The sequence below is a fragment of the Mustelus asterias genome, chromosome 14 (assembly GCF_964213995.1).
Source record: "Mustelus asterias chromosome 14, sMusAst1.hap1.1, whole genome shotgun sequence".
In the NCBI taxonomy this organism is placed as follows: Eukaryota; Metazoa; Chordata; class Chondrichthyes; order Carcharhiniformes; family Triakidae; genus Mustelus; species Mustelus asterias.
In genome coordinates, this window is record NC_135814.1 from 69,231,079 (window position 1) to 69,254,064 (window position 22,986).

Sequence of the window (22,986 nt, forward strand, 5' to 3'; positions counted from 1 at the left end):
CAAACGACCAAAAGCTTTGCCAAAGAGTTTTAAGGAGTGTCTTAAAGGAAGACAGAGGTGGAGAGGTTTAGAGAAGACATTCCAGAACTTAGGGTCTAGGCAGCTGAAAGCACAGTTGCTAATGATGGAGGATTAAAATCAGGGTGCACAAGAGGCCAGAATTAGAGGAGCATTGAGATCTCGGGATTTGAAAACAATCAGAGGAATTTTAAAATTGAGGCGTTGCTGGACTGGGAACCAATGTAGGTCAATGAGCTAAGGGGTGTTGCTGTTGCTAAAATGCTGTCTTGTGCTATATGCAGAATTTCCTGTTAACCGGTGTCGCTATACAGTGTTGAGTTAAGCTTTGTATAGGTATACGTATCTATGTTTGTGTGTATATAAAATATATATAATATTTTAAACATAATATAAAATGTATGGTGAAATTAGTACATATGTTTAGTATTGAAAACCTTTGTGAAGCCTTGTAATTATATAAACCTCCATATAACTTGATCTAAACAAATCTAAATTTAGTACTAAGAATTTGATTCTCTGCCATCATATTTCAGGCAGTTGTATGGCAAAAGGCCAAGGTGTCGGATCACAAAATGGCCTTGTTAACATTTCTGGGAACTGCTGTGATGGTCAGCATGGTACCTATCCAACATCATGAGCAAGAACCTGAGGTCAGTATAAGGTTACACTGATTATGCTGTGGGAGTGGGGGAAAAAAATCTATGCTCAGCAATTTAATGCAATTAGTTTTCCCTAAGACCATGCACCATGACAGTCAATCTTATGTTAACTGTTTATTTGATTATTTGATTCAGTAAACAACATATTTTCTTGAGTATTTTGATCTTTCTTAATAAAATGTAAACTGCAAGAATCAAATTTAGAAATTACTTGAAACTTTAGTATTTTGATAATTGACACCATTATTTTCCCTTTTCCACCATTTCAATAATTTTATTGAAGAATTTGATTGTGAGGCAACCTGTGTTTAACTGATAATGTAATCTTTTGACTGACATTTTCTAGCAGTTTTCTCACTTCCAAAGTAAGGCTCGTTGTTCTATGATTCTAGTTTCTATGTGATCGATGCCATGTCAATCCTTTTCCCTTTTTTAGCACAATGGTGTAATATGTGCAAACCTCCTGCTGATGTTGCCAAATCAATCTGGTAATTTGTGGTTAGAGTCTCTGGTATTTAAGGGTACTGAAGGCGATTGGGAATGGAGTTCAAACTATCAGACCTGCTGTCCTGTCAATTCCAAGCTCCTTTAGTATAGTATTCTTTGAAACTCTTATACCAATTCCTGATTCCTTCAAATGCTTTTTATGTCTTAATTTAGTATATTGCAAATTTATTTTGTGAAGTGTTTATTTACTGTTTTGTACTAATCTCTGTGGTGATTACATCAAAGAGGACAAGCCAAGATATGCCTCAATATGTAACTCAAGAGACATTGTGGAGCGCATTCTTTCTGCTCTTCAGGGCCATTGAAACAAAAGTGATCAGTAGCCAGTTGACAAACCTACCAATGTGAGACACCTGGAATGGAAACTGATGTCAAAATTGTCACTACTGCCTGCTGATTAGAATTTCACAACTCTACATTATTGTAGTTGGTTTTCAAAGAAGTTTGGGGGACAGAACATACCATTTGTTTATTGTGAGTTGAACTGACAAGATATTCATTACTATTGAACACCTTTAGCTGGCTAAAAATTCAGCACCGGAATTTTTCTGCCCCGCCCGCCACAGGAATTGGAACGGGTGAGGGGCAGACAATGGGAAGGTCCGTTGACCTCGGGTGGGATTTTATGGTTTCGGGACATGAGGGTGTAAAATCCCACCCCATATTTCTTATAACTAAAGCTGTTCTCATTTTCTTCTAATCACTGTTGTCATATACTGTGATGTCATTAAAACATTTTGTTTGCGTTTATAAAAGCTAATAAGCTTTTAGGTATATCGAATAGTACACAATTTTAATTTATTATTCAAAAATAAACATAGACTTTATTGAAGGGTTCTTGGAAACCAACAGCAGAAGCCCTACAGTGTCGGTCAGTGTATGTACAAATAGCATTATTGCTTTTGTTAAACAAATGTTTAGTGTAGGTTTATAAGGATTGTGGTCCTCATTAAGGGAGAGTACCTCTGAATTAAGAAAACAGTTTCCTTTAAAACATCTTTCTTGTTTCTTGTATCTAGTACTTAAAGCAGTGCTATGTCACTGTAAAAAAAATCAAAGAAAAATTGCTTGTAAATCCAGTATTTAATTTTGTGATCTACCATTTCATAATGTTAAAATTGAAATTATTGCACAATTACAAAAATTTTGTGGTAATGCTGGTGCTATCAGAACGATTTAGCATGGCTAATCAACCTAACCCGCACATCTTTGGAGTGTGGAAGGAAACCGGAGCACCTGGAGGAAACCCACGCAGACACAGGGAGAACGCACACCACACAGTCACCCAAGGCTGGAATTAAACACGAGTCGTGGCGCTGTGAGGCATCAGTGCTAACCACTGTGCCAACGTGCCATCCAGAGATTCAGAGTTCTTGCACATGGCGAACTGAAGTTTTGCATTTAACCACACAAATCCACTAAGCACATCGGGAAAGCTTAGGGCTTGTCCAAATGTCCTCTGACATGAAAAAAGCACTTTTACAATTGAAGGGGCTCATTCTTGGTTTTTACGCCTCATTTATCTTGCTTTCTCAATTCCTTTTTTTCTTATTTTCCCCTCTGAACTTGACCTTACAGTGGATTAAAAATTTAATGTACACTCCCTGGTGGCTGCATACCACAATTGTGTAGTGCCCATGTTTTCAGTGATACTGGTGCCATTTTGTGTCCAAGATAGAGTTCACACCATTTTGTGTCCAAGATAGAGTTCACACCATGTGTACACAGTTCTGTGGATACCATTAGGGAAAAGATTTTGGTACTAGCAGCATGTACCAGAAGTATGCAGAGTCGAGTCCATAACGGTGAATATTGATTTGATTTTAGTGTTTCCATTTTCAACCGCAAAACTTCAACTAGCGATCTCCCTTAACCTGAATAGCGGGAAGCACTTCTCCCCCACCTGCCACCACATCAGCTGCTTTCAGGTTAGTTGCTAATTGATTTTCACTGGCTACTTACTGCCTGAAAGGGTGGTGAAGTCAAAGATCCTCATAACACTTGAGAAGCATTTAGATGTGCACTTGCAATGTCAAGGCTATGGGCCAAGTGCTAGAAAATGAGATGAGAATAGTTAGGCAGTTTGTCTTTGACTGGCGCAGACTCGATGGGCTGAAGGGCCTTTTTCTGTGCTGTAGACCTCTGACTATTGTTGAGTTCGTAGAAGGATTTAGAGGATTAAGTTGCTACTTAAATTGGTAAAATCTGCAGAGTAGTATGGCACATGACGTAGGTCTTTTTTCTCAATGAATGGCTCTGATCAAGTGACTTGCTCCCATCACCTCAATCAAGGGTGCTACAGTTTCTATTCTTTTTGGATTGCAGTGTGACAGAGATAATACACAGAAGCAACTTAGAGGAAGACAAGCTGCTTGAAGAGAGAGGTAATTCAGGGAGCAGTTCTTCTATCTCAATGTCAGGAAGGAACAGTTTTTGCAATAACTCCATTTTGCTAAGGAGGTATTCACCTTTGCAGGCAGGGCAGGCGTGGTATTGCTGATGACTGGCAATGATCTCTTCACATCAGATAGGTGACATTGTGCGGGTGGCTATTCACTGTTGTATAAGCGAGATTGCCAACACTCTGTTTGCAAAAAGAATGAACTATGTGCATTCCCTTTTTTCAGAGAAGTGCAGGTGCAGTGAGCAGATGACTTAGTGCCCTATGGTGCAGGGTGTTGGTGATTGTGCACATCTTTGCAGGCACCACATATTAATTCAGAAATGTACCACAATCACAAAGACTTCCATTACCTCAATGTCCAGTTGGTGTGCGACCATATCCGGCTCACCATGCAGGTCTATACCCAATATTTAAGTTCCACCATGAGAAACTAGAGGGTGGCTACTGGGCGATGAGGGTTATTGGCTGTTTGCATGGCTCAAAATACTGGTAAGCTCCCACACATGTGGGCAGCATACATTTAATCACACCCATGCTGCCAAACATAATGGCATTAAGCAGGCCATTAGGATGCTTAAGCAACATTCCTACTGACTGCATTTTTCTGGAGGAACTTTACTCACTGTAATTGCTGTCAGACCGTAATTGCTGTCAGGATTCATCACAGTCTGCTGTGTGCTGCAGAACCTCATTATTGTGAGGGCATAAATATGGTGAGTGGCTAAGGAAGGGAAGAGGTTGTCAACACAGCCCCTTTCAGACTGGTCTGTCTGTAATTGGTTCAACTGATTGACTTCAAGTGAAGGTAACCAATTCCTCATTCAGCGACAGTCCTACATCTTACTTTCCCTCTGTCACTGGCCGTCACAGCTTCCTCTTGGCCGCAGTGCTGAAATAAAAGCCAACTACAAACAAACATTCCAAAATAACTTAATCAGTCAAACCATCTAATATTCCATTCAAAGTCAACTAATCATCCTGTGTATTCCCTCAGTGCCTGTTCTCCACATGCTTTCCCTGTCCTATGCAGTGCTACCCCGGTGACTGCAGCGTGCCAAGCACAAGGTTACTCATTTTCAGTGGACGAGACTGCAATTGGCCTTGCAGGAAGATCCCAAGCAGCTGTGGCACCCAAAGGCTCAGCTTTGAACTGCGCCACGTTTGCATGGCAACAACATCTGGGCTGGCTAGCTGACAGGGAACCGCAAGGACACTGTAAAGCGCAAAGGTGGAGGACGAAAGCTGTCATCCTGAGAGGAGACAACGGGTTTGTGTTTCATGGAGCTACCATCAATCCCATTGGCGGCACCTCAGCAAGTAATCTGTGAGAGCCAGATTGCTGAACTGCTATGCTATCCAGCAAGCCCCTTTACATGATGGCAGTGGTTGTGCAGCCATGAGGACAGAAAGCTGAGCTTGCATGACTTCAGTCTTAGTTGCCACTGCTGCAGCCAGATGTAATACTGCAAGGCAAAAGGACATGGCAATGGGACAAGTAGAGATGATTCTAGAGGAAGTGCAAATGGGAAAGCAGAAACATCAACATCTGTTGTCCAAAAGGAAAGCGGTTAGAGGTCATGATTTGGAAATGATTGAACCTGGGAAGAATTAAAATGACAGGCAACTGTCATATTTGCAAACTGAACATTGGTGTTCACTAAACGATCACCCAGTCTGGGTTTTAATTTCCCCAGCATGGAGAAGACTGCATCGTGAGCAACAAATAAAATGAGTAAAATCCCAATAAGTTGAATCCCAGAGGATCCGCCCACAAATTTATGTTAAGCGGAGCTTAGTGCTGGCCAAGAAAGCCCCGTTCCCACATCAGTGCATCTCTCTCTGGCTCAATGTGCCTACAAATGAGGTCTATGTCCCAAACAACAGATTCAAAAGGCAAGTGAAAACACAGTAAAGCAGTAAGTTTGTGAAAAAGTCTTTACTCGATTTATTCACACCTTGTAAATGGCCAGAGCTTTGCATTGAAAAATGTCGGGAGCTAGGTCAGGAAAAGTTCCATAATTTTTTTCTGCTTAGCATGCTGTCTTCATATCTGCAGCATACACTCCATCATGTTATCAATGCAGTCAGGAATATTTTGGGTGTTTATCTGCTGCAGTGCGAAATCCCAAAGCATCTCTATAGCCTTTTGCGGCCTCAAACAGGCAAGTAGGCAGGACTCATCGTACTCTTCACTGTCTTGGCCTCCTTGGACTCTCAGGTTTCATATACAATTGCATCATCTGACAGTTCTGCCATGCAATGTCTGGCATCGTCCACCTTTGCATAAATTTGCATGTGTCTCTCTGCTGCAATTTCCATTGAGTGTAAAGTACCTTGTCATCGGGTTGGTTGGCTGTACCCTGCTCCTTCTCGTTCTCGACATCTTGTGCAGTCATAACCTGTTTGAACCCAGTATGGGCAGAAGCAGGTGGCAATCGTGGCTTACGTCGCTATCTTCTATGCCATCTTCATGAACATGGCCTCGATAACTTGAGAGATCAGCTACCATCAGTAGTGGGTTTTCAGGTTTCTAATCGTCCCAGCTTGGCAGTGGTGTGGTGAGGCAAGGGCAGCTTAACGCTAGTGGCCAGTGATGTCCGGGTTCACTCAGTTGTCTGTAATGATGAAAAATCTTTTCCTTTTGCTTATATCTTTTGTCCAATTTCTAGCTCTAAGCGTTAAAAATGCTAAAGGTCATCCAAGTAGTTTTGTTCATCTCATACTGTGAGAGTAGTGTCTTGATGTTCATGAAGCAACATTGCTTTTTGTACTTTCCTATCACAAGAAGTGGCAGCTTTTCGGTGCCATCCAAGATGGCGCAGAGCGTAGCCGTGATATGTACCTTGCTCCGCTTTCTACCATTGCATGTTTCATCTTTAAACATCAAAGAGTGCTCTGGCACAAGTTGGTAAAACAGTCTGGCTTCATTCATAAAACTGTCTTGTGATGCATACTCTTTCAAGGCATGGGCAAGACCATTTTGAAGCCAATCGTCTGTCATTACTGCCATAACTACTGCATCCTCATTGCTTACTATGCGTAAGACAATGTCTTGACTTGAATTGGTCCAACCATCCACTGCTGCAGATGAACTCCATGTGGCCCAGCTTCTTTGCCAGGGCAACTCCCCTTCCTTGCAGGATTGGACCAGAGATGGGAATTTTCTCTGCTACGGCTGTCTTCAGCCAGGCTGGCAGAGTTTCTTCAGCATCGGGACAGTCAGCCATTCTCATCCTCCTTGCTGCAGAGAATGTCTGTCTGTTTGTTGAATTGTTCCAAGATGTTCATCTTCTGTTTTCATAATGGTGGACAAACTTGATGGTGGAGTCTCCCACTCTTTTTCTCTTCTCGCCATGGTCTTTCGCTTGCTATTTCTGTTGGTGTATTTGGAGACATGACACTTGGGAGCACTGAGTTAATACAGCGACTTCGCAGGTGGCCTGTGATCTCTTCCATGGCTGATGCTTCTCTCTCTGTTTCCTGCTCTACATCATAAAACATCACTGGCGTTTGCATACATCACTATAGCAGGGCTCCACAATGAGCAAATAGGAACAAGTACAAATACATAACATTTCCTTCCTTTCCCACCCCCCCCTCTCAACTTAAACATCCCCAAAACAAGTTCAACATGAGTCAGTCACTATTAATAAGTCCGACAGTCAGGAAATTGTCGCTCTCAGAATGATTGACAGTAAATCTCTGGCATCAACCTTTTCACACTGGCGTGAACCTCTGGTGTTTTCTTCTCCACATTGTCTTCACTGGTAGTTGGTTTAACCAGCGTTGATGTAGGAACTAGAGATTGTTTCTGTGTCTAGACAGAAGATGAAGTGTTGCTTTCCTCAGAGATGTCTGGTGGTATTGGGGTTGTAGGAAAGTTCTGATTAGGCAAGTCTGAACCTGAATTTTCAATAGGCTCCATTATTAAAGGATGTGTTATTCCAGCCAGAAACTGGTCTGCATGTCCCCTCCAGATGTCATCTCTGGTCTGGACAGTGTAAGAGACAGGTCTAGTCTGTGCACAAACTCTGGCAGGAACCTATTTCTCCCCTATGGAACAAGCCAAAACTCCTTGTCCTTGGTGGAAAACCATGTTTTGCCTTGCCTTCCCGCCGTTCCATTGGTGCTTGTTGTTGCTGTTTCACAGTTTCCTTCATTTTTAGATGTTTTAAAAGATCAAATGCAAAACGCAGCTGTCTTTTTATAATGAGTAAAGCAGCAAAGATCTTGATCATGGAATGTGTGATATTCCCGTAGACCAGCAAGAATTTGCTAAAGCGTTTGATAAGCAAACCTTGTTCCTTGATTGTTTTCCAAGTGTGTTTCTGGATTTGGATGAAGTTTTATGCTAGTCCATTAGTAGCAGGATGATATAGTGTGGAAGTAATGTGTTGAATACCGTTTTTTTGTAGGAAGTTCTGAAATTCTTGCAAGACAAATTGAGGTCTGTTGTCACTTACCAGCTGTTCAGGAAATCCAAAGCAACTAAATACTTTTCCTAGCTTCTCCATAGTCTTATCAGATGAAATAGATACCATCACAGAGACTTCTGACCATTTGGTATGAGCATCAACCATTACACTAAGAACATATGTCCTTTGAAAGACGTACGAAATCCACATGCATACATTGCCAAGTCTCTTCAGGCCATTCCTATGGATGCAGTGGTGTTAAGGGTAGGAGGTTTCTTACCTCCTCATAGGAGGAGCATGTTCTAGCTTTTTCCTCAACCTCTGCATCAACTCCAGGCCACCAGAAATAACTTCTTGCAATTTCCTCCTTAATATAACTTCGCACACAACTCCACTGTGGCCTTCATGTACCTTCTGTATTACCCATTTTCTCAATGGTGACGGGAATTATCACTCTGAGCCCCCATAGAAGACATCCTGACCTACTGTACAGTCTGTACTGACAGCTTCATTCTCCTGGGGTAGTAGGGTTTCAGGTTAGATGTTAGTCCTGAAGTCTTCCCAGTAAAATAATATCCATATCAGCTTTGACAAAGGATCATCTGGACTTGAAACGTCAGCTCTCTTCTCTCCTTACAGATGCTGCCAGATCTGCTGAGATTTTCCCTTTTGGTTTTATTAAAATAATATCCATCACTTCCGAGTGTGTTTTCTCACTTCTCTAGAAATGACAGATATGTTGTCTACTTGTTCAAAGTAGAAAATATTTCCATCGAGCAGCCTGACGAACTGCCAGATAGTGGCAATCTTGAAAGTTCATCGGGTTACAGTGCAGACTTGACTGTCGATACTTAACGCTGTAAGTACATGCAGACAAGTGCAATTCCCGTCTTCGCATTCTACATATCACAAGTGACAGAATTCTCATGTGTGGTACAAAAATGGTAGTGAGTGGATAATGATCTATCAGCAATGTTAGATCCCATATAGGAGCTGAGGGATTCCTTGACTCTGAAAATGATCCCCATTGTCTGCCATTCAATCTGAGCATAGTTCCACTCAGGTTCGAGAAGCAAAAGCAATGGGTCTTTCTTCTCCCGATGGCATGATGTGGGACACCACTGTTTCTACACCAAAAGGGGATGCATCACAAGCTAACTGTAAGGGTAAAGTAGGATCAAAGTGCGTGAGAACTTCAGACTTGAGTAACGCTTCTTTGGTTTGAATGAAAGCGTTATTTCTGCCTTGTTCTGGTGCAAGAGGTTATGTAATGGTTTCAAAATTGTTGCCAAGTTTGGGACAAATCTTTTTATAGTATCTTTCTATGTGATCTTCTCCAGCCCGACAACCCTTTGAGATATCTGTCCTGTAACTCTGGCTTCTTGAGCATGCCTGATTTTAATTACTCCATCATGGGTAGCCATGCTTTCCGCTGCCTCTGTGAAATTTATCCTTATAACACAAAATTAGAGACTTTGACCAGTTCATATATCTTAAACGCTTTACCCAGGTGCCCTTATTTATGAGATGAAAAAAAGGACAAGACTCGGTTTGCAGTTCAACCCAATTTTATTATCAAGTTCAATAAACATTAACACACACTTACTTTTCCCAAACTATCTTGACTCTATTTGCCTACAATTCTAATACTACCTGTGCCGATGAATACCACCAAGCCACGGGTCCAATTCTCCAACCCTCTGCCATCTCAGCGTCCTTGTCTTCCATCCGTCTTCGGGTTGCCGCTGAGTTGTATCTGTAGTCTTCTTCGCTTCAGATCGTGCCAAATCTTTTCTTGGAGTGGCCTTCAGGTGTCTCCTTTTATTTCTCTCGTCACGCCCTTCCAGAAGATTCTCTGGCTTCCAGCCAATGAGAGTTACCGGGTGGGGATTGTGGCACCCAATGAGGTTGCAAATTCCTTATTTGGAAGATGCTAGATGCACTCTAGGTGTCCATTGTCAGGTGTGCATATTCCACGTAGCCCCTTCCAAATAAGATCGTAGCGGGAACTCTAGGTGCCAGAGATTCCGGCTGAAACCAGGGAATACACAACTATCTGCCAAATGTGGTTCAGGCAAGCCCTTCCAATCTTGCTGCTGGGGCATGCCCTGGCTTGCCCTGACCCTGTATTGTTTTTGGTCTTGGCCTGTCTAGGTTCCCAGCGATCCTTGCTATTTGCTGCAGCAGTTTAATTTAGTGTGTTCAATTGTCCATTGGGCCGACGTTGGCCATCTGCGCCTTGGAGTATTATGTTAACTGCGCTATGTAAATACAGGTTGTTGGCCATAACTTCCATGCTGGAAAGAAAAGGCTCAAAGCTCTGCATAAAGCCCAGTGCCAATTGGGTGTTAGACTGATCCATTCTCCGAGTAAGAACACGTGGAACAACAACAACCGGACTGAAAGCACCAAACTGAGAGTCAAGCAAACCTGCGCCCTTGGTGCACTTCTCTACAATGGTGAGACCTGGACAACATATGCTAGGCAGGAGGAAAAACTGAACGCTTTTCACCTTCGCTGTTTCAGACGTATCTTCAGTATGTATTTGCAGGATAGGTTCACCAAAGGTCCTGGCGGATGCTTATTCCATCAGCATACAGTATTGCTAAAGCAACGATGTCTGCACTGACTCCTGCCTAGCATATGTTGTCCAGGTCTCTCCACTGTAGAGAAGTGCACCAAGGGCGCAGATTTGCTTGACTCTCAGTTTGGTGCTTTCAGTCCGGTTGTTGTTGTTCCACATTTTCTTACTCGGAGAATGGATCAGTCTAACACCCAATTGGCACTGGGCTTTATGCAGAGCTTTGAGCCTTTTCTTTCCGGCATGGAAGTTATGGCCAACAACCTGTATTTACATAGCGCAGTTAACATAATACCCCAAGGCGCAGATGGCCAACGTCAGCCCAGTGGACAATTGAACACACTAAATTAAACTGCTGCAGCAAATAGCAAGGATCGATGGAAACCTAGACAGGCCAAGACCAAAAACAATACAGGGTCAGGGCAAGCCAGGGCATGCCCCAGCAGCAAGATTGGAAGGGCTTGCCTGGACCACATTTGTTGGATGGATGAGGGCCATGTACCCAAAGACCATCTGAATGATGAATTGGCCACTGGGTCACAACCCGCTACGGGTGCCTATACCTCTGCTACAAAGACACCTACAACCTATGAAGATGGTGGATATTGACACTGACAAATAGGAGAGACAATTGCTGGTAACCATGACCTCTGAAGGCTGACTGGAAGGACATTGGAAGAGTCAAACTGAAACGAGAAGTTCAGCTGATCAAGAAGAAGGCCCAGAGAAAGCAGGCCAGTAAATCATTCACCTTCTCAGTCTATTTCTTCCTCTACAGGAAATGCAACAGAGTCTATGCCAGAGTGAAGCTCAGCTGAGTCATACCAGACGATGCCTAGTAAAGGCAAAGAAAAAGAGACTGATGAAGAAGAAATATGCCATTCAATCTCTCACTCTAAGCCATCAAATCAGATATTAACACTGCACTTGCTTTAGAAGGTAACATCGAGGTGGATATGCACATAGTGAGACACCAGACACAGGGCAGGGAGAAACGGTGGCGCAGGTTGCAACTTACTGGAGGCTGGCTGAGGAGGAAGCAAATGAGACTTTGATGCTGCAGCCTAGACAAAAGTGCTGCTGGCTGTGCACAGTGAAAAGCCTCTCAGTAAAGGCAATAGCTTCTCCTTATCCATTCTATCTAATCAGCTCATAATTTTATACACTTCAATTAAATCTCGCTTTGGCCACCTTTGTTCCAAAGAACATTATCCCAGTTTGTATAATCTCTTCTCACAGCTAAAATTCTCTATTCTTGGCAAGATCTTCATAAATCTCAGTATCCTCTCTAATGCGATCACATCCTTCCTGATGTAACATGCATGGCTTCACATCACCCTCTCACACTTGGATCATGCCGCGGCAGTGCATCCAGGTTCTCAGGCCAGACTGCTGGCATTGACTGTGATGTTTCCCACTGACTTCACAATGTCTGCCTGGAATGTCTCCTGGTGTCCTCTGGGTAGATGACCTCTCTTCCCTTCTGCACCTCCTGCACCAAGGCCTCTAATGATGCATTAAAGAGCCTTGAAGGATTCTGTGTCTGCCCTGTGTGCTATTTTTCAGTGTTCATTCTGCTCGGGCACTATTCTCTGTTCCTCTACACTTTGCAGTATCCTGCTACTTACTGTGTATTTCCTTGCCTAGTTTGTTCTCCCTAAATATATTACCACACACATCTCTGTATTGGATTCCACTTACCACTTTTCTGCCCTCCAAACCAGTCTATTGATTTCTTCCTGCAGTCTACAGCTTTCTTCCTCATCATCTGAATGACCATTTTTATATCACCTGCAAGCATCTTAATTAGTCTCCACCTTTTAAGCATTTTCATCACAAAATCACTGGCTGACTATCTCCCATTGTTTTCAATTTTGGATCCAACTTGTCATTTTCCCTTGGATCCTGTGGGTCCTTACTTCCCTGACCAGCCCACCATGTGGGGGCATTACCAAAAGCCTTGCTAAAATCCTTGTGGACTGCGTCAAACATGCTGTTCTCATTTGCCCTCCTTGTTTCCTCCTTCAAAAGATTCAGTCAAGTTAATCAGACATGCCATTCCTTTAAATCTCTCTTTAAATCTATGCTGACAGTCCTTGATTAATCAATGCCTTTCTAAATGACAATTTATACTGTCCCACAGAATTTCTTTCAACGGTTTTCCCACCACTGAGGTAAGGCTGACTGACCATTAATTACTTAGTATCCCTTCCTTTCATTTTAATTAATAGTCCTATTGGTTCAAGTGAAATCCTGTTGCTTGGCCGATTCACTCAGGTTCCATATCCCCTGTAGAGATATTATTGCTTTCTCGGACTATCAATGACTGTAAGTTGCCACACAAAAGGCCTCAAAACGTTTGTGGGCAGCTGTAAGTGTAATGAGTGAGTGTTGTTTATTTGCCAATGACTGCAGAAACCAAGCCATTGTGTTGGAAGCTGCTTATGGTTGGTGAGGTTATGTGATGGCTATTTATGGAAGCTTTTACTAGAGGACGTTTCAGAAAATTGTTTATGACGCTATAACTTCAACTGCTCACCCATTAGAATTTGTGCTCTTCAGCTGCAAATGTACATGTTCCTGCACAGCAGTCCATTTGCACCCTGGTAACTTGGAAATAAGGTTATTAGGACCTGACAAATGTGTTCTGACTGTAACATGGAACCTTCACTAATTGCAGCCTATCATTTATTTTTTAAGTTGATAATTATTTCCAAAAAGGTTAAAGAATAATGAACATTGACATGTTACTTGCACACACTGTTTAAGCAAGAAGCTTTTCCATGGCTCACAGCTTTTTAAATAAATGTTGAACTCAGTGATATTTTATTAAAATATACTGTCGCTTTCTGTTCTCTGTCTGTATTAGTTTAAAATGTCTTCAATTGGACATTCTTAAATTCAACTGCAGCCCATTCCACTTGAAAATGTAACTCTAACCTTTCTTAAATGAAAAACAATTTCTCACTAATTAATTTTGGTGGAGACTTTTTTAATAAATTAGAATGCATTCATCTTCATTGTGAGTGCTAATTTATTCATTGTGTAGACTCCAATTAGTTCGAATATTGTTTTCTATTCTCTTCAGTTTTAAAATGTATAAATATAAAACTTAGCTTCCAATGTTTTAAGTTGGAATTAGTTAAAAAGAGTACTTACCCCGACTGTGCAACCTTTGACATTGCCCTCTAACCTTTAGTACTATTACTTTATACAATTTCCCCCTAGGATTTGTTCAATAAAGTTCAACACTGTAGGGCTTTTTTTGCTTTAAAAGTAGAGAAAAACTAAATAAATTTCTTAACTGCAGAACTTTTTTTTAAAAATGGAGCAGTGATGTACTAAATTTTAAAGGCTAAGTGGAGAGTTTAAGTAGAGCTTCTCAGGGTAAATAAGTAACAAAAAATGGGGATGCCAACTCCCTTGAACTCTGCAGAAAACTCATTACATTGAGTTTAACAAGCTCATCTCTCTACTACACCATGTCATCTGTGTTAAATACATATTATAAAATTAGCTCATTGGTATAACATTTTAATAAAGTGATAGATAGATTTCCAAAGATACATTAAACACATAAAATAGAAACCTGGATTGAATGGCCTATGCATTTCTGGCAAGAAATCATACTGGAGATTTCCCACTCATCATAGCAGAAAGACAACCGGCCAATTTTAACATCTGGGCCTTGTTTTAGTCTACCTGGTTTCTGCCAATTTCAAGTAGTATTTTGGGGGAAAGGAGCAGAAAATCCACACTTTCAGGCATCCTCCACAGATTGCATGTAGCAAGATTAGTCAGTGGACCACATTTGGTGAGGGTTTGAGATCCTAAACTTTCCTTCCAGTGTATAAAGGATTATTCCAATGTTTGCAAGGACATAGGTCATGTTTTTTTTTAAGAAAAGGACCGGGACAACATCCGAGGAGAGAGAACAGTTTGAAACATCAGCTTACGTGTGGGTGAGAAGGAAATCTTGGCAGTCAGCACTTTAAATGGAATAGAGAGGGATTTCAGGACAAGATTAGCTCAAGGGGGCATGAGGCGAGATGGAAGCAAAATTAGACAAATATGTTTGCAACAGCTTTGAATCAGTGGCCAACCTGAAATAGGTTCACCTGACCACCAAGCTAATTCCTGTGCAAATTCTTACACTCACAAATAGACTAGGAGCACTATCGTGGTACACGTTAAGTTTTCTTTTGTTAAAATTATGTTGAACATTATGAAAAACACTCCCAAAATTTATAGTTGTTGCTGGGTTTTTTTGTTATTATTAGCTCCAGATTTTTTGAGGAATTCAGCAACTCCGACCAACTCAATAGATTGACATTTGCTCGACATGTCCTTTTACTTGGCCAGGTACCTGCATAGGTTTGTAAATTCCCAAGGGTCAAGCAGACAACTTTTTTCCAGCCAAAACTGCAGATTAAACTTTTATTAGTGTTGTTCAGTTTTCTGTAAAATTTAAGTGTTTGTCATCCCTATGTTTAAAGGAATTTCTATGATTGCAGCAATCTTTAAAACAAAAATCAGGTCCAACATTTGTTTTGTTTTTCATACCAGAAGGAAAACAACATAAAGAAAATGCAAAGCCAGAGTAGCTGTCAATGGAAAAGATGAAGAAAGGGGGTCTGGGAAAGAAGTCATTTTGTATGGAACCAGTTTTGTAGGCTAGAAAATGAATGTCCAGCTGTTATTTTAAAAAAACTTTCATAGTGAATGTATCAGTCACATTGTAACCCATTAGTTCATAAAATCTAATTTATCACTTCTGACAGATGTTTTCTTGCTGACCTTAATGTTTACTCAGTAAATAGTGTTTGCCTGTACCCTTTGCCTTACATGCATTCCAGTATTCAGTCACATGGTGGAAAGATGTGGTAATTACTACTGAATTTGATAATGTTGAATAGTACTGATTTTAACAAATATATTATTCATTTGCAGATGATGTAACATGCAGCTGAGGTAGTATTAGAGAAAAGGTTATGGTACATGTAGAGTAGTAGTGTGAAAATTAAAATAATTAATGAATTGGATTATGTGATACAAGCAATTACATGTTAGTAAATACAGTAGACAACAGTTGCTGGATAGTTCAAATTACATGAATACACTATCCTGACATTCTTCTTTTACCTTTGTGGAGCCTCTTTGCACAACATCTTTTCAGTTTCAAAGGAGGGGCCCTCTGTTATTTTTGTTTGCTTCCTTCAGGGAAGGGTCCTGGCTTTTGCTTCTGTGTCTCCTGAATCACACTTGATTCAAGTGAATCACTGTGGAAAGTCACCTGTGTGCTTTCACCCTTTTGTAGAATGAACTCCAGATATGTTGCCCTCCTAAACATTGTCTTGATGACATTGCAACTGTTAAATTTTGTGGATTTTATTTGCTGGTGTTCACAGATTTTCCTCAGTGGTTTTCTGCCCAAGCTGGGTTCCAATCCATCCTTGACGAGCCTCACCAGCCCTGACAGAAGTTTTATCTCTGTTAATTCCAGGCCTGTTCATCACAAGGAAATATTAAAGGTAGATGAATAATTTTAGTGATGCTTGTGTTTACCTGTTTTTCTAAAGTGCAATAAATGTACTTTATGTTGAAGAATGTTTATCATAGTGTAAAAAGATTCAAATAGTCTTATTTGGGCTGGGTTCGAGCAAAATTAGTTACGTGTATGGTCAAATCTGGGATCAAGTCAAAGCTTTGCATTAGTTCCGTGACCTCTTACAGTGAGCAAAAGGGGCAAATGTTGGTTGACTCAGTTATCAATGAGTTACTGTGCTTCATCCAACTTCTGCCTGAGCAAGAAGTAACCTTGTGGATGCTGCAGTAATTATGTTTTAGAATTTTAATTGTGAAGCTTAATTAATTGGTTTTGCATTACAAATGGGTATAAAAACATCTTGCAGTTGCTTGGGGCTGTGACATTCCCCCCAATTTTGAAATTAATTTGTTGTGATTTCTAAACTTATCTCTAAAGGCTACTGCAGTTGAAATCTTAGATGTGAGTTTGATCAATATTTCTGCAACAGGTATTGTAGCTTCAATCTGGTTCCAGTTGAATTTAATGAAAAGCTTTTATACATCTCTGTGCTTTATTTCATTAATTGTTCATGCAGATAATGTAATCCAGTGTAAGTGTTGGGACAAACGAGCCAGATAATAAGAACTTGCATGCCAGGATGTTTTCATGGTAGCTTTGAATTTCTTTTGTATAGTGTTGTTTCATTTGTCCCAAAACAGTTAATGGGGTGGTCAATATCTAGATATATTTAATTACCTAATTCAGTTTTGGGTTCTTTCTATTTAAAAGGATAGTACATTTAAACAGAGGCTGCTGCAATACGTTACTCATAGGGAGCACGCCGTATGCTTTCAATCACGATGGAATCCATCATCCATCCTGCTGTGAACACATTAATTCTAATATTCTACAACTATTATAATAATCTACAACTTTTCATTATATATGGATTGTAGTTTGTTTGCCAAGATGAGAAGACTAGTACCTGAGAGTCCAACTTTCTGTTCTTTATATTGCAATGTTATTATAATTAATGCTTTTGGATGAAGCAGACTATTCCTTAACCCACCTAACGACATTTGCGCAAGGGTGGCAACATTTAGACTGAGTTTTGATATTTGGACTCTGTTCACGTTGTTGGAATATTTTAACAAAGCATGTTGAAAAGACAAGATTTTGAATTGTTCTTTACTATTTTTTAGACTGGCTAAGATGAGCAAAAAGTCAGCATTTTCATAGATATTTTCAATACTTTTTGCTAAGCATCTATTTTAACTTTCTTAGAGAGAATATTACTTGGGATGTCCTGTAAAGTTTTTTTTTTAAATGTTTTGCTTTAATTTTACAGTTGGTTCGGCTGTACTATAGCTCTCAATTCCAGAAGGATTCTTCACACATTCGTTATCCAATTTTCTTTCTGAACATCTTGGTTCCAGCTTCAGTTGTAGATGTTAATTTTACACCAGATAAAACCCAAGTAATGCTTCATAACAAGGTGAGACGCACATTAAAAATTATTTCTTATACAGTTGTCATTAATTTAAGTAATACACCAATGAAGCCATTTATTATTGAAATATGTCCAAAGATGTGCAGGTTAGGTGGACTGGCCTTGCTAAGTTGCCCCTTAGTGTCCCAAGTTATGTAGGTTAAGTGGATTAGTCATGGTAAAGCCATGCAGCACGGTAGCATAGTGGTCAGCACTGCTGCCTCTCAGCGCCAGGGACCCGGGTTCGATTCCCAGCTCAGGTCACTGTCTGTGCGGAGCTTGCACGTTCTCCCCGTGTCTACCTGGGTTTCCTCCGGGTGCTCCGGTTTCCTCCCACAGTCTGAAAGACATGCTGGCTAGGTGTATTGTCCATGCTAAATTCTCCCTCCGTGTATCCGAACAGCTGCTGGAGTGTGGCAACTAGCGCATTTTTACAGTAACTTCATTGCAGTGTTAATGTAAGCCTACTTGTGACACTAATGAATAAATAATTTTTTAAAACTTTAAATGTGCGGGGTTACAGGGGTGGGCCTGTGAAAGATGCTGAGTCGCTGCAGACTCGATGGGCTGAATATCTCCTTCACTGTAGGGATTCTACGATTCAATGAAATGGAACATGTAAAATATCCTTTCAATTAAATCTAGCAATATCATATTCACCTGACCAAAAATGTCAACCCCTTAAAAACAGTAAGTAACAACATATGCGACGCTAAGATTTGCACTTCATTGTATTTAGTTCAGCATGTTGTATAATGCCTGTTGGGATCTTAAAGTCTGCAAGTACCAGTTAGATATTGGATCTTTCACAAATGTGATCAGCGGAGACCACAGGCAGGACTATGGAAAATTGATTCTCTAACCTTATTTGTACATTGCCGATGAACTGCCAATTGTGTCCAGAGGAGGTATGCCAGTTGGGAGGGGTGCAAGAATGTTTGGCTCAAATGCTAGACAAGATCAGCAGGTCAGTCCAGAGGTTGAGATGAGCAAGGCAAGGCACTCTGGAGGGAGGTAAGCGTAGTAAAATATAGAGCCAGGTCCTTCAAACTCTACATTTATTGATGTAAAAAAAAGTTACCTTTTTGGTGGAAATCTGCAGTGGTCTCGTAAGAAGCAATGGTTTTGTTGCTGTGCACTAATTCTGCATTAAAGAACAGTCAAACCACTCAGGTGGATGACTCTCTATCCAAGGTAAAATGTAAATTTGGAAGCACCAAAACTGCAAAGAGTGAGAACATGGACTTCCATTGTGAAGGCTGGGCTTAGGTATCTCAGAAAGTTCCCATGCTGTCTAAGCTAAACTGCTTATGCCATATGAAAGGACACCACATAGGCTTGAGCAGACTCCTCCAGACTTTCAGCCACAGTGGTGAAACTTTTGACAGGACCTCCTATACCTTGTTCAACTGCTTATTGAAAGCAAAAATATTTATTTTCTCATTGCCCTGAATTCCACATCCCCGCTCTCTTCTACAGAACTAGGCCTGGTGCTAGCAGCTGATGTGGAATTAGTAAATTAGAGGAATAATAGAAGGTGGGCAACTATGCCCTTGTACTGGACGCAGGAAGTGACTGAGGGGGAAGACCATTGTTGAGTGGGGTGGATAGGGAGGTGGAACTGCTGCCATGTGTTCTAGAGAGAGGGATAAATCAAGAGCACCACTCATACTTGCAACTCTAGTGAGATAATTGAAGTACTTCCTGACTGAATCCAAGTCCCAGAGGTGATGCTGCAGGCATTGACAAATTCTGCAGTCTGTTTCAATGCCTGATGAAGAATATGCCCTGGCAATTCTGGTTTACAGCAATTTCACCTCACCCCTTTCAGAAACATCACCAGGTAGGCTTCTCATTCTTGACCATTTCTTCTACCACCACAATGCGAGCAAAGCAAGTCACAAGGGATTGCAACCTGATTTTTAGAGATGAAGTTCTGCTTTAAACAGGCCTCTGACCAGCCCATTGGAAGTTTCAGCCTGGGAGTGTAAAGGTCACCCATTGAGGCAGCCAGTGCAGTGGGAAATCCACTGGTCAGATAAAATGAGACGAGGAGTTAAAATCCCCTTGGAGTGTTTTTGGCCACAGCAGGTGAGGTTTGCACAGTAACTAAAAAGTGACCTGTATTTGCATTTGGGACCATGATGACTTTTGTTTTGGTTTTCTGGCATTACTCAAAGCAAAATTTACATTGATATCTCAGAGTATTTTTCTTGAAGGAAAATTAAAATTGATCCAACTTAAATAAAAACTTCTGTCACCAGGAGGCCATCTTGCTTGTGATTGAGAAAGTGTTGATTTCAGTTTACGGACAACTTGCTGGAAATGGAACTGATAAATCATCCTCTGATTGTTTGGAAGAAACTGGACTTGTTCGCAGTGGTGAGCCAAATCAGTCTCATCTGTTAACAGTGCCAGATATGTTAAATGGTTGTTCTGAAAAAATCTCTTTTTCTAATGACATTTCTGCAGTGACTGATAAAAAGGAGAGCTTTGTCAGTAACATTGTTCAGATTGATTCCCAAGAAAAATCTCTTCCTTCTGAGAATATGCCATCAAGTCCTTTCCCAGAATTTGATGTGACATTTTCACTGGATGATGACCTAATTCTTTTAAAGAGTCCAGCTGCTATTAACAGTGCCAATTGTCCAGAAAAGTCTAGTAGTCCAACCTTAGCACCTGTGACATTAAATGAACAGATCTCAATCGCAAAAGATTCTGCTGAACTAACTGCTGATAACTGGAGTATGGGGCATGGGATGAAAGATTCTACTGAACAGATGTTTGAACCTGTAAAGCTCTTAGTACCTGAAGGCACTCCAGGCCAAAAGCAAATAAATTGTGATGAAACCAAGTACCAGAAACCGGCCGACACTAGCCCAACCAATGATCCAAACAAAAAATCTTCCAATGTAGTGAAAGAAAAGATTGGACAGATCACAATATATGACCTGATCAGCAATCGCACTGTCAAAAAGTCTCTATCAGCCTCTGCCCTTTTCATACAAGAAACCCGACCCAAACTGTTAGCTGAGAACCCAAGGGCTAATCTGCAAGATGTCAGCATGAAACTTGAAGAGATGTGGAAAAATCTGAATGAGGACGAGAAAAAGAAGTAAGTTTCCAGATTAAATCTTTTGACCTCATAACCCAATAGTTTCCATTCTCTGTGACTCATTGGGTGCAGAGTAAATCCCATTACTACTTGAAATATAAAGCGGAAAATTATTTTTGGCATGTTGGAGATGCCATGCAGGCTGTATTGTTAAAATATATTATGTGCTGCTTCTCCAGACTTCTACAATTAATTGTTTTGTTATATGTCTTTTTTTCCATTCACGGATTTCCTTCAAGGATTTTTTTTCACAATGAAGAGAAATGATGTATTTTCCAGCATATGACATACTTTTGAGAGCACCTTTGATTCTAAATTTATGACCTTTTTGTTTTTTGAGAAACACTGATTTTACAGCAGTTGTTTCGCAGTATTTATGAAACCAAATTTTGTTGCTTACTACTTTATAAAGCCAGGTGATAAAGTGGTTTATGTATTAATGAAATATTTGAAACAGCGCAACTTGGTTAAGTTTATACCAAGTTAAAAATGGATCCAACTCAACTATAAGGTAATATTCTTGCCTTCTTTCACTGAACCTCTATAGGAAGATGTGAAAAAGAAGCTAAGAAGGAGAAATGCATTAAACTAAGAAAATGAAGAAGATGTTAAGTGAAACAAATGGAAATTAAAAATTACATCTAGGGTATAAGAATAAGCTGATAAATAATCATGTTGCATTTAGTTTTTAAAACCCTAAATCTAACGTTCCTTGTGTCTCACTGGGTAAATGTACTGCTGAACATGGAGATCAAAAGGTTCCAGGGTTAATTCCTGATCTGTGCAAAGTTTGTTAGTTTTGGCTGAAGCAGTAGCATTAGGGACAATACAGTTGGAGTCTGTGCGCCTGCGTGATAGAGAAATTAAACAAAGGTTATGACTCTAGATTGCTGTTTGATGGCTACCTTGCTGGAGTATTGGTATACTTGACTAATGCAAATGTGGTTGTAATGCTGCCACACTGGGAAGCTTACCAAAATTTATGAGGTATGGTCACTCAGGCAGTGCACCAGAGGATTACTAAGCCCCTTGACAGTGCAAAATGGTACTAATGATATGCACTGTCAGCCATATACAAAACATAAACCTGCATGTTAAGCTCCAGTGATGTGCTGTACCGAAATACCGATAATTCATATAGCTGTAAACTTAGGTGTTTTTTCATTGCGTGCTTTTTATTTTCAATATTCTGAGACATTTTTTCTCTTTCTCCCCACCAGCCCACACCATCACTCCCCATTACCCCTCAAAAGTAATTCTGTCGAAAGATTGTCTGTCTAAATTCCTAATGAGAGCTGTGCTCTGAATCACTGTTCGACACCACATCTTGGAGATCAGTGGAACTATGTGTAAATATTTTTGTGGCTCACACATGTGCTAAGTTAATGGGGAATAATTGTGCTCATTTGGCTGGAACTTTTTGGTTATGCTGATTATGTGCAACAATGATGAGGGATGTTGAATGCCAGAATTAACCGATTTAGCACAGCCACGGCAATGTCCTCCAATGACATGTTGCTTTTATGTCAGCCTCAAAATTGCAACGCCATCATGATCAAGAATTTACAAGTTAATTGATATTTGTAGTCAGTTTTGACTGAGTCCTGGCAAAATTGGCTTACCTCCCACTGGAGGTTATCCATGGCAACCCCACATCACATCACACCCAAGCCCACTAGCTCCACCACTCCGCTTTGACAGTTATCTGTTACCACCTGTAGTTTGAAACCTACCATCTTGTGTGTAGAAACTTATTGCCTGGTGCAACATCCCATTTTTTATTAACATTGTTTGTGACAACTTTTCCCTCCACCAGTTTTCTTCACTCTTCTGAAGGCCCTATCTCACATTGGGACATCCAACCATTCACATCAGTTGCCTCGAGTAACTTGCTCCATTAGCTTCTCCTGTTGACAGCTGATTTGGTAATGGGAAACATCGTAGATGAACATTAGCCCATCCTCATTTGATATCCATATGTGAAATTTCTGTTAGGAATCACTGTTTAGTGATCAGTAGCAGTTTTTCTCTTCTGCTCTCCCCCACCACATCTGCCAACCCAGGGCACTGAGGTTAATTGTAATGTCTCAACATTTGCGATCTCCTCACCATCACTTACTGCATTGAACATGTTACCTTCTAAGCCAATATGGCTTAATCCTGCATTAAGTAATGTATTTGTCAAAATTGCCTGGAGGATATGACATCCCCAATTCTGGAGGTCTGTGACCAGTGGTGTTCCGCAGGGCTCTGTACTGGGACCTCTGC

General features: G+C 40.7%; 1 protein-coding gene across 27 annotated transcripts in view; it reads left to right on the forward strand.

Annotated features, from left to right (window-relative positions):
• pms1 (PMS1 homolog 1, mismatch repair system component) overlaps window positions 1–22,986 on the forward strand; it is a 101,397-nt gene that overhangs the window by 33,551 nt on the left and 44,860 nt on the right. For all 27 annotated transcript variants that reach the window (XM_078228564.1, XM_078228588.1, XM_078228590.1 and 24 more), the window contains 4 exons: window positions 555–671; window positions 15,996–16,118; window positions 17,463–17,609; window positions 19,868–20,718. In XM_078228564.1, coding sequence (XP_078084690.1) covers window positions 555–671; window positions 15,996–16,118; window positions 17,463–17,609; window positions 19,868–20,718 — 1,238 coding nt within the window. The remainder of the gene's footprint in view (window positions 1–554; window positions 672–15,995; window positions 16,119–17,462; window positions 17,610–19,867; window positions 20,719–22,986) is intronic.